This window comes from Phoenix dactylifera, chromosome 12, assembly GCF_009389715.1.
Source record: "Phoenix dactylifera cultivar Barhee BC4 chromosome 12, palm_55x_up_171113_PBpolish2nd_filt_p, whole genome shotgun sequence".
Lineage (NCBI taxonomy): Eukaryota > Viridiplantae > Streptophyta > Magnoliopsida > Arecales > Arecaceae > Phoenix > Phoenix dactylifera.
The window spans coordinates 7,230,371-7,243,275 of NC_052403.1; the positions used below are offsets into that span (position 1 = coordinate 7,230,371).

General features: G+C 37.0%; 1 protein-coding gene across 1 annotated transcript; it reads right to left on the bottom strand.

Annotated features, from left to right (window-relative positions):
* Positions 1 to 2,432: 2,432 nt before the first annotated feature.
* On the bottom strand, positions 2,433 to 3,558 carry LOC103697954 (zinc finger protein 11-like). Its single transcript, XM_008779908.4, has one exon. The coding sequence runs from the start codon at positions 3,403 to 3,405 to the stop codon at positions 2,560 to 2,562; it is 846 nt and encodes a 281-aa protein (XP_008778130.3). The 5' UTR covers positions 3,406 to 3,558; the 3' UTR covers positions 2,433 to 2,559.
* Positions 3,559 to 12,905: the final 9,347 nt, after the last annotated feature.

Sequence of the window (12,905 nt, forward strand, 5' to 3'; positions counted from 1 at the left end):
ATATTACGAAAGTATTCATATAATTATATATGTTTTGGAGGGTATACATGCAAAAAAATCCTCAAGTAAAACTTAGGATGCCCCCAACATCAAAGAATTGGAGTGGTCTTCTCTGTTGTGTCCGGTGGAATAACTAAAGTATCATACAGTGACAATACTTTTTTTTCCAACAAATATATCTGAAGGCATAACCTATGAAGAATGCTTCTTGTTTCCAACGTAAATCATCCTACAAGATTAATGCATATTTACATGCAACAGGAGAGAGAGAGAGAGAGAGAGAGAGAGAGGAAGGGGAGAGAGAGGGGAGCATGTCAGTATATATGGGCTCGAGAATGTCTTATGATTGCATGCATATGAGCATGCATGCAAGTGCATTTGTGTCGCAGAGTAGTTAGAGAGAGAGAAGGCAGGGGATGGGGGAATCTACCACATTCTATAAACTGAATAGATATAATATTGCTCCAGTTGCATGTTGTCCAAAACCACTTGTAAACATTACGCGTATGATCAACATATTTAATTTCATATATTCTTCAGTCTTCAGACACTATCAGACATTTCCAGCTTAAGTATGACGAGCGGCAGCATCTCTAAAGCTCCTAAAGACAACCCAACGCCTCTTCACACGCATCCCCAGGCACAAATACTCGCCCATTCCCTTTACTGAATTTTATAGACTTCAGCCAACAAACGACACTTCTCTACTCCCATGTGCTCTCTCTTGTCACTGCCTAGCTAGACACTCATCTGTACTTCCTTAGAACTCCATTACCCAACAGCCGAAACACAATTAAGACAATATATACAATGTCAATCCCTCATAATGATCCTATTGCATAGATCCAGTATCCAGCAGGGAACCCACCAACCCACTGCACTACCGTTTGCTCGTTTTCTCTTACACCAAGATAGCAATGACCACCAATGAAACCTTCCTACCCTACATCACTAGATCATTCTCGAAGTCACAGTTAGCCCTTTTTGTGGAAAGCAAATGTTAGACCTATTCTTAGAGTCTTTTGCAGCCCATTTAATGTAAGCTTGACGTTTTATTTGCTTCGCTTGTCACACCTTGCATTTTAGCTATATAGATGTACTAAAAGATAGCCAGGTTTCGTGCATCTATTCCAGCATCAGGCCTTGTTTGGCATGGGTAACCGAGGGCTGAATCATGGTTTAGGTTTAGGGTCCATAGTAATATACATAGGAATTTATCCAGTGGTTAATACTTGCAGGAGAAGAAACAAAAGAAGCGTAGAAAGCGGTTGGTGTCATTCTTTCTGATTCAATTATAAATGTGGTGTGTTAGTACTATACTTTAATGAGATGATTCCATAAGGTTGGTGGGGCTTTTTTGCGCTTGTGAAGCCTTTAGAAAGTAAAATAATAGAAACACTAACAGTAGATTTAAGCTCTGAGTGTGTGTGTGTGTGTGTGTGTGAGAGAGAGAGAGAGAGAGAGAGAGAGAGAGAGAGAGAGAGAAAGAGAGAGAGATCTGGCTCGTGATGAAATGCTTCAGAAAAGGGAATCCATGTACTAATGCATCAGATCTTATATATCTTAAAAACAGACTCCCATCTGCTCGAGTGTGTCATTTAAGTTAGCTGAGTAGGCTGGGGGAAAAGAAAAAAAGACAACCTCGCCATTTCGCATGCATTTCAAAGTCGAGCCAGTATATATCCTTCATAAATCTCTCTCTCTCTCTCTGCACTTCGGGCCGAGAAGTCTTGTCATGGAAGGTTGTAATAAAATCACTTACCATAAGACATTGATGAATTTCCTTGTCTGATGGTAAGATCAAGACATTCACAGGCACATTTAATAATCGACTCGCCTTGTTCCCCTAATAAAAAGATAACACTGCTTCGAAGCAGATTAGAAGTGGTTAATTATCATGTCCTAGATATTGGTAGGAAGCATCAGTTTTTTCCCATTTCTAGCAACGTGACCCCCCCCCCCCCCCCCCCCCCCAATAAATAAATAAATAAAGTAACAGCAGCTGTGGCACTCAGATTAATGAGAATGGTGGAACAAGCTGATTAAGGTTATATATATCTAATTACTAGTTGTAGTAAAATGAAGTCTTTGATATATGAGAGAACAAACTATCAATTTAAAAAGATCATTTCAAGGAGGTCGCTCTATGTATGAAGATTGCATGTTAGATCAATTTGATCCAGAGAATGAAAGCATGATTAAATCATCAGCACATGCCTGTTATTTGTATGAATTAATGCAAACCTTGATGTCTTTCTCAAAACAAAGCAAACCTAGATGTCAACATGGTGAAGATTAAATGTTGTGAAACATTTAAAAGGACTACTAGACTCTCATCTCTTTGATGGGTAAAAGTTTGTCCATAAAATTGAAATTGCATTCTAATATATGCACCATTAGTGTTCTACTTACGGTATGTGTCCACGGAGAGATTTAAATATGCAAACCATTCAATCTGAAGATGAGAAAGGCCTTTGGCCAAAAGTTGAGAAGTACAAAGGAAAGGAAAAAAGAAACCAAGGATACAAACAAATACTCAAGCGCGATGGATTTGCAATTCTATTTATCTTTAGGACGATGCCCGAGCCTAAGCTCGAGATCTAATTCTTCATCAGGGCAAGGACTGAGTACCTCAGAATGGAGTTTTTGTTCGTCGACTGGAGTGGCTCCTCTGCAGAAAGGAAACAAAGGAACAGTCCGCCGTCTTTTGCTACAAGTGATGGTCTCCTCCTCATCGCCTGGATTTCTCGACACCCGAAAGCCTACTTCCCTGAGCTTCAAATTCTCTCTTCCAAGTTTCAGTTCTGGCGAAGTAAGTTGGCGAGCGTTTGTTGGATCTGCGAAGGATCGAGCGGCAGTGAAAAGGGATTTCATCGGGTTCTCTTGAGTAATGGTTGCAGAATAGGGAGGAGAAACCAACGAGCTTTTGCTGTTTCCTCCGGTGGATGATGCTGGCACCCTAGGAGAGAGAACTGATGCCATAACATCACAATTAGGGTTAGAATTGCTGTTGCATGCCGGAGAGCCATCTTGGTCCAGGTGCCATGTGCCCAGTGGCGTGCAAGGGCTGTGGTTATGATGCTGATCAACCTCATGGCTTTCTCTTGTGGGGCTCGAACACTGTCTGAGCCTCGCCCTGTCCCTTCGATGCACGTTCATGTGGCCACCAAGTGCTTGGGCCGATCGGAATTCCCGTCGACAAAAGCTGCATGAATAGGATCTCGGAGGCCAGACACAACCACCCAAGTGGCCCGCGGAGTCCTCTGCAAAGGCTTGTTCTTCCCAAGAGTCATTGTGGGAGGAACTGGTGGAGATTTCGTGGATTGGAGGGCCGAAAAGGGGTCTCTCATCAGATTTCCTTCTTGTCCACATCCAATACCTTGTTTGCTCCATATCACTGTGCATGGGCGGAGGAAAAAGAAGCAAGGGAGAGACTTGAGCTTGGAAGAATTGAAGAACTTAGATGGTTCCCTGTGGGAAGGAGTTTAAGGAAAGGTGGAAAAAGATGGAGGAAAGCATCTCCATCCAGGAGGCCTAGATAGGTACGGAAGAATCTGGAGGGTAGGAAAAAAGTCTACCGAGGGTTGTTGTAGTGATGGGTGCTTGTGTTTTTAACTGAAGGCATATCTAGTTTGAGCTACTGGTTATTTCGGTTTTCCACTAATATCTATTCTCAAAAAGAAAAAATTTTCCACTAATAATACTGTGGCCTAGGAAAGTTTTTTTTTTTTTTGTTGAAACCGCAAGTTTATGGGTCCATGGGAAACAAAATTTAATTGCATCAGCAGTTGGTGTTTAACATAATTTTGAAACAATATGTAGGGATTAACAGCCTCATTTCGTAAGAATAATTGTTGGTTGCTGTGGCCCCGATGATTGAACAGCTGAAACAGGAGGCCATTCCTGCTTACCTAATTGCCAATCTCAGAACTATTCCCCTTTCATTGTTCTTCTTTTTTCTTAAAGATAAAAGAAAATGGGGTCCCGCTCACACCTTAGCTGAAGTCTGGAAAAGGGTCATCTTAGATTGATACCGAGCCCATGGCGTGTACCATTCTAAAACTACCAGTTTTATAGTAATTACTGATGGCTGCAAATTAATATTGACAAACTAATAAAAATGACAGCTCAAAAACCTGTTTTAGATGATAATCATGGCATCTAGAGGCAAATCATTATATAGTTTATTACCATGCTCTCCTACTTGTACTCAGGAAGGCCTTGACGACTGAAAGTAGAATCCGGACAATTGCCATTGTGAACAGGGCCAGTACTCAGAGATTTAAATATATGCAGAATTCGACTGAAATAATGGAATATAACTGTCCTTTCTTCAGTGTCCCATTCGTTTAACGATCAGGGTTCTAGGTAAACATTCAATCATTCTCTGGATTAAAATGGCATACATTTAATAAACTAATGAGAGTAACTAGCTTGTGCTGCTCAACCTTCATGTATGGACTTGTTTTGTTTGCCTGGTCAATGTGCGCAGAATGCTTGAGTCATCTTGAAGGTTGCGTCTTTGTAATTGGTCAGTTGAATCATTTAAACCACCTAGTACTTGCTGCAGCCTGCAGTGATTGTGCCTTGTGATCTTTGTCCTCCCGTCCCTTCTTGTATTTTTGTTTGACTTTTGTCAGTGTTCACCTTATCGTCCTTTGGTCCTCCAACCAATAATAAATGAATTCAATACATCGGCGATGACTGTTGGCATAAGGTGCAAGCTAGGATGGATTCCTGGCATCTCACTGCTGCATGCATCCCCAATCAGTTACTGAGAATTAGAGAAACAGCAGGGCATAAAAACTCTTCCATAGAATATAAGCATCCATGCAGACGTTTATTTAATCTCACACCAGCTATGCATTACATAAATTTTAAATATTTATATAAAATTAAAAAATATAAAATATATATTTTTGATAACTTTTTTTGAATAAGATTATGTATTGCTATAAAATAGTATCAGAACAGAATCGGCTCATAATTTATGTGAATTATGAGATATTGCAGTACTGTCCCACAACCAACCGTCGTATTTAGGACTAGACTTGAATGAATTTGAATTTTTAGTCCGGTAAAGATGCAATGGCTTTAACGAAGAAAGTATGTGAGCATCTGGTACGGACGTATGCTTAGTCCCACATCGGTTATATACTGGATAGATCTTAGATATTTATAAATGACTAAAGAATCTAAATAATATTTTCCGGCTAGCCTATAACCTATGTGAAATAGGAGATAGTACAACACTAGCCCACAGCCGATCGCGGTGCTTATGATTAGATTTGAATGGATTTGCATCCTTAGCCTGGTAAAGACGTATGGCTTTAATGGGGAGAATATGTGAGCATCCATGTAAGTGTGTGCTTAGTCCCACATTGGTTATGTACTGGATAGATCTTAGATACTTATACAGGACCAAACAATCTAAATAATATTTTACGGATAGTTTTTTTGGATGAGATTATATATATATATATATATATATATATAATATCAGCTTGTTGCTTATTGAAGACTAATCACTAAATATAATAGTTATATTGCCCTTCTATTATAGATCCTACCTAAAACTGGCATCATTCTCCACTTGTTTAGGGGGTTAAAAAAATAAAATAAAAAAAAGGAAGAAAAGGGCCACCTCAAATTTTATTTCCTAATTTCCCTTTCCCTACAAAGAGAAAGAAAAGACTAATAAACATTAATAATTATGAAGGGACGATGAGACATCAGATATAATACAACTGGTGGGTTGGACGCAAATTAAGGACATGACACTGAAACACTGAATGATATATAATAACTGTTTAATAAGATTAGCGTAACAACCAAAAATGAATTCAATTTCCATACTAACCTTAACATTTTAGCTGACTCTTGGACTTGTAATTAGAACTTTTCTTACCATATAGTAATCTCAATGAACAACACACTTCGAAAGGTAGGTTGTATCCATTTTTAGACTGTTGGCTTTTGGAGTGGTAGGTAGTGCTCTCCAGTCCCACCCTTACAAATAAAACGACACATGGAGAGAGTGTGAGAGAGAGAGAGAGAGAGAGAGAGCAATAAAATAGGATTGAGAGGTTCTCAAGCGTCGGTTGGAATTTTCTGGCGTTCATTTTAAGCCAGTTGGACTGAAATCTTGTACAGCGCACACCATAAGTGTTCTGAGCTGATCTATTAATTTTTTGTTGCTTGCACATCCTCTCTTCCAGTAGTACTAATTTTTGGATTATTGGTTATTAAAGTTGCTGTCTCTTGGAATATTTTAATTTCAATTAGGTGACATGTCATTTTTCTGCCATGTGGGTCTGAGTATGTGACTGTATCTGTCTTGGGATGGAATATGATCTGTATATATGTAAAAATAGTTGATGCCATGACTGTGGATTTTCCTTTAATTGAACGCCTTCTTGATTTGGCATGGTTTGGCACTAACTCTAAAAAGGTCTAGTTGATGATTGCAAGGCACTTCAACAATCTATTCTTTCAACTTTTTATGTGTAATTTCTTAAAAATAAAAAACTTCTTATATCTACAAAATATGTGCCTTTGAGGCGCAGGTTGATTAAATAATACTCGATATTTTGAAGACAGTTCATTCATCTTAATTCATCTTGTAACTTAGGGAATAAATCAATACTTGGAGCATGAGTTGTAGCGACCCAGGTGTGTATAAGTCGGACTAAGCATACGTCTGCACAGATCCTCACATAATCTCCACATTTAAGCTTGGACATCCCATTAGGATAAAGGTCCAAATTCATTCAGATAGAATCATAAATACTACAAATCCAATCTAGACCAATGCTGCAGTGTCTCCTAGTCTATGTGGACCATAGACCGGATATTCTTTGACTTCATTTGTAATAACATAGGATCTCACACCCAAAAACTAGCCGAAAAGTATTATTGGAGTTTCTTGACCTTATACAAATATTTAAGATTTATCCAATGCATAGCTAATGCGCAACTAAACACAAGCCCACACGGATCCTCGCATAACTTATGTGAGGTCTTAAGGCCTTGCATTGAGTAAGCTTGTTATGTGAAGGCCCGATTCAGACCTGATCCACTTGATTGGCTCGACCCATCACTGGTCTGCACATGATTTAGACCACAAGCCCGTTTGAGAAAAGGCTCACACGGGTTGTGCAGGTGGGAGAGGAGAAAGTCGACTCCAAACAGGAGTCTTCTTCTTCCTCGATTCCGCTGGAAGGAGGAGACGGAAGGAGGCCAGTTGACATGGGAAGTTGACTTAGAATCCATTGATGATGAACCTTATCGAATGACCTTTTGTAAAGTATCCCTGGAATCCATTAATGATGAACCTTGTCGAACGACCTTGGCCTTGATCGAGTTGCTTAGACCTAACTTGCTCGGAGCTCCCAAACACTACCACCCAACCAACTTCTTTTCTTATTATTTTAATTTGATCATCGAATAAAAATTAATCTCGCTTTTACTATTAAATAGGTGCAGCAAATTTGCCTTGTGAAGCTTGACGGTCTAAGACGATAAAAGTAAGTAGATCTTGCACTTCTTATTGTTTTTCAAATTATCATTTTTTTCATACAAATCATATTGCCAACAAAGATGTCATGTTTTTTTAAAATTATAGACCAGCATATATGTTATGAAAATCATGCTTTATTATGAAAAATAGTTTTGATGAATGTTTTAATGAAAATTTGCTTTGTTATGTAATATGAATTTGATCATGTCATTTAGTGTTTTTCATCTATTTATGTGTATATTTTTTTAAAAAATATAAATTTTCTAAAAGCTCTCAGATGGTTATGTATGATCTCTAGAATTGAAGAAATTAACAAAAACCACCCTCTGCCAATAGGTTAAAGTTGGTAACGAATACAAACTATGATATCTTTATTGATTACGAACACAGGTTGTGTCACAAGTATAAAGTGACTGTAGCACAAATATATGTGAACAACATTTTGAATTATGATATAGCTAAATGGTTGATGAATAATTTATGAATTTATTTGTAAAATAAAATAAAAACCTTGATTATGAAATATGAATGATTTATGCATGTATGATTGGCTTTATGACTTATTTTAATATATTGTATTATAAAATGCTTTATTTTGTAATACCTATTTTTTTAAGTGATGCATTAATATGAAAAAATTATGCTTAGTCCGATAAGATGGAGTAAGATTTACTTACTAAGCTGTGTCGCTCATATATTTCTATTTTTATTTTTTTCTCTAGAGACAAATAATGTTGATAGAAATGAAGGATAGTCCAAGTTTGGAGTTTGCGCTAGCAAGCTTGAAGATTTTGAATTTATAGTTTATGATTTTTTGAATATTGAGGATTATGGCTTTGATATTTATGTTTGGATTTAAACGCTCAGAACTAGTATTAGTTTTATTTAATGGATGATGAATTTGGATTCCTATTTATTATATTTTATTTGAGATAGATTTAAAAGCTAAATGTAATGTTGACTTTATGTGATCATGGGTTGTACCCCTCGATAGCATAGCCGTGTTATGTCCCGATTTTGTAGCGTGACTTGTTATGTCAGAAATGATAAGTTGCGAAAATTGTTCCAACATGCCTTGCATATTCTCTTAGGGTCTTACCGTATCATGTCAAGTGGTTCATCCAGGTGATGGATTCGGGGTATGACATGAGTAGCTTCACATATATTCCATCATTTGACAAGTTTCATGAACTTGATGAGCTCATTTCATAAATTTGCATCTCATTTGTATCTATTTTTTAACCTTTTATTTATCACGAGACATAGTTGTTCTGTGTTCAAGTCTTCAGTGATGCATCGTCATAATGTTTGGGCCCAGATAATTAGGATACTGGTGGGTCTCCCTCCCTTAGTCCCTTGCACCAAAAATTTGTTTCTTGGAACCACATTATAATGCATATTATAACTTCTAATATTTTTCCTATGATGCTCGTGCTTATATGCATGACCATATTCGATGGCACTTTTTAGGCTCCAATGCTAGCTAATTTTCCCTTTACTAGGAAAGCCACAGATTTTTGTTTTTTAAGAAAAGGTGTAAATATGCCTTTTTTGAAGGACCACCTTTAGCACAAGATTTCCAAAATCTGATTCAAATTAAATGGTTTTTGATTGCTATGGACTCGTTTGGCTCATCGGAAGAATTTTTTCTTAGTGAAATATTTTTTTCTGAAAAGCTGATACATCATTATATAACACTTGATAAAGTGGTTTTTGTATATTTGGTTAACCATGAAAAATTCTAAAGTGGCTTATGTTTAGTTGAGCATATACTTTTTTAGAAAAGTTGTATAAGGTATCTATTATACCCTTGATAAAGGAAAAGATGTTACCTCATTTTATCTAAAAGCTTAAGTGCATTTTGAAAAAAAAATATTATCTCAATTTCCAGCGGGTAGGAATTGGACTTTTTCATATTCTACAAAAATAACTCTGTTGGTCATACTTTTCCTCTTCGCGTGAGTCCTATGTATATAATGCAATTTGGTGGTGTTTGCACTTCTCAATAAATCCATTGTAAAAAGAAAAATAAAAGTAATGAATGATGCTTCTCAGCAATTTAGCAACATAGTTATATTGTGTTACCACGCTACTAATATCAGAAAATTACAGTTTGCTATCTGGTTGCAAGATTCCCTTGCAGCCATACAAGAATCTTTTCTTTTGTAGCCAATTATTTTACTTTAATTTTGGGAGCTCTTGGCAAAGGCTCCAGTGATTCCCTAATGCTTGAGTTTATCTAATCTCGAATTCTTTTGAGCAAATCTTGAGTTCATCTACAAGTAAAACTAGATCAGGAAGTTTCTGGCCAAATATAGACAGATTACGCTTAATTAGGGAGTACTTCTTGATGTTTTTAATTTATTATGCATGCATTTTATATCATTTTAGTCAAGACATGATTGCTCCCATTTGCTGGCATTATGACAAAGTAGAGTGCTCCCCGAGGACTTCATCTTTTATTATTGATACTGCCTTTTCAAACAGTAACGCTGTAGTTTTCCGCATACATAATATACCTTTCGTGAGTCATTTTCATCAAATAAAAAAAAAAAAAAACTTGTACGAGTCATGGGAGGACCACATTAAGACTCTGTTTGATTGCCAAAAAAAAATAATAAAAAAGATAAATCAGCAAAAAGAAAGAAAGAAAGAAAGAAAGAATATTTAATTTTTATGTTTGCTTACACTAAAAAATTATTAAAATTGTTGAAGAAGTGGTTAAGATATGATTAAATTATATTAATTTACTTTTCACATTTCATTTTCTCTCAATATCACTATCTTTTGAAAAAAAAAATGTACTTCCTAAAAAAAAAAAATTTGGCCCATATTTTCTCTTTGATTTTTTATTTTTCTGAATATTCTTTTTACCGCAAACAATAGAAAAGAAGATTCTTTCCTATAAAATATTTATACTTTCATTTTCTAATCAACCAAACAAATCCTAAAAACCTCTACGTAAGAATTTGGTGTAATTCGCAGGAGTTGCCGCCAGCTAACGAGGTGTTAAAGTGCTAAGCTGCCAAGTCAGTAATAGTGAGTCTAAAGAACTCTTCATGTGAAGTTAATGACCATAGCATTTTCAATGAGAGAATACCACTTGCAGCAATTTGATGTAGATTGGGATTTTGATTTGGCACGAGATTATAAAAGCTTGCACGTACTTCTTTTAATTGGTAACAACGAGGTATAATAGGTTACCATCTAAGCTTAAAAAAGAGATCCATATTCTTAAATTTGAAAAAAATGGATGACCAAGGATTAAAAGAAATGTGCCGAAGTAAAACTAGAAATAATAATTTTTGAGTATATATTACATTTGATGATTTGGTGACCCATGATTGCCGTGCTTGGTTGCGATGTTCCAACCCACTGTTAACCTCTCAATCTCCATAGGTTGCTTTGATGGATTCTGTTGCTGCCGAATCCGAGCTGAGATAGGAGTACAGCTCAGACGACTTTGAGATTAGTTGGAGACGAGCTAAGTAGGCTTGCGAAGGTACAGAGGATGGATCTCTTATAGATGTAGCATGTAAAAAGTTCGCTTGCTGGAGAGTTTCTGATAGAAGATCTCCGATGCCTAAGTCAAAATAATGAGGCAACAACATAGAAGAAAGAGAATTTCGGCGGAGTGTGGTTTATGTGAGCAATATTGCATGCGTACCTGAAGTCCCCCGAACTATCTCTTTATATAGAGGAGTCCATTTTGTTGTTACTTGGCTTGACGTAGCGTACAACGATGGCCAAATAACAGTCGAATTTACAATGTGGGCAGTGGACAAAGCTAGTAGGGCATAGGCCGTGGCGCTGCCATGACTGCGGGCTGCCAGAGCTGTCGGATGTTGAGACTGTCAGTCTTTATCGACATGTGCTGATTAGTCTCTTCGGTTGATAGCCTCTTGGCTAATTGATTTCTCGGCCAGGGCCGAGGAGCTCACGTCGGTTAGATTGTTCTCCTCGGCTTATATCTAAGATAAAAAGGATAGGTCTGGCCCGAGGCCGAGATGTCTAATATTTCTCCTAATAGATTCTATAAATAACTTATGATCCCGTTCAAATTTCCTCCGAAGAATTTCCTCATGATAGATCTAAACTTGCTTGTCTTCTTATGAGTCTGATCTCTTGCTCGAACAGAACAGCCATTTTCATTATAATCACAGCTAGAAAGAGTCCAATTTCAGCCCTTGGTGAAGATGTGATGCTTTGATACTGATAGCTACTGGGACAACCGGCAATCGAATAGAAGTAATGAAGGAGAAGAGGTCAGCGCATTCACATGTATCAACCTAGCAAACATGGCTCCACAAACGGGCATTCTTTTCCTCATAGTTTTCTTCCAAAGAGTAAGCTGGGATTAGCTCCGTGACTTCATAGTTCCAATGGAGAGGGCAACCTCCTTCTTGGGGGATCTATTTGTTCTAATGCAACTGGTGGACATACTTAAATCATTCATCAATCGCTTGATGCAAACTGGAACTCAGTTGTCACATGAAGCTTTTATATTGATGTTGCATGCCACCAAGCTACCAAAGGAATTTGATCTAGAAGGATCTCCAGGTTGATATGAACTACTTTGGCTACTACGAGAAAGACCGGACCGAGCTCCTAGAATTCCATCATTTGAGGTCTAAAACGGGCCAGTCAAATTAAAAGTTTTCTTTTTAGGTAAGACTTTGAATGGGTGTAGCTCTTTATCCAAGAAGAATCAGGCAAAACGACATAAGACAAAATTAATATAAAAGTCGAGATCTACCTCCTTAAGATTTTTAATTTTTTCTAGAAGATTTATACTAGATATGTCTATTTTAGGAAAAAATTCTACTAAGGTTAGATAGATAAATCCAACCCAAATTGTGTAGGGGGGACCTCGTGATTATGTACCTCATATTTTTTTTAACATTAATGAAAGAAAAAGGAAATTAAGTTTTACTTTCAAAATTCTTCTGTCTATTTTTAGTTATCTTCTGAGAGATTTTAGTAGAACAGGTTGAAGAAAATCTTTCTTCTTCCTGATCGGATCAGAATTGGCTACTAGTTGATGACTATGACTGCTGGGGCAGTTATCCATTCCTAGTTAATTATATGAGTCTATCATTGACTAATTGTGAAACACATTTGATTGATTGTGTTATACGTCATGAAGGGAGGTTTTTGCCACTTGTGATGTGTGGAAACATTCCAATAACAACAAGGAACCCAGAGTATTATATTGGAAGAATCTTTCATTATGATCTTTGGCTAGATTCTGAACTAAAATATTGGATTTTCCTGATGAAGCTTTTAAAACTTTGATGCATTCTAATGCAAGTAGTCGGCTGAACTCCAAATTCTACGAAGCATGTTTATATCAAATGGTCGGATTGTTTTGACCCTACCATTTTTT

What these genes read in the sequence shown, in the direction of transcription:
- LOC103697954 (XM_008779908.4), bottom strand. Translation starts at nt 3,405, where the DNA reads ATGCACAGTGATATGGAGCAAACAAGGTATTGGATGTGGACAAGAAGG.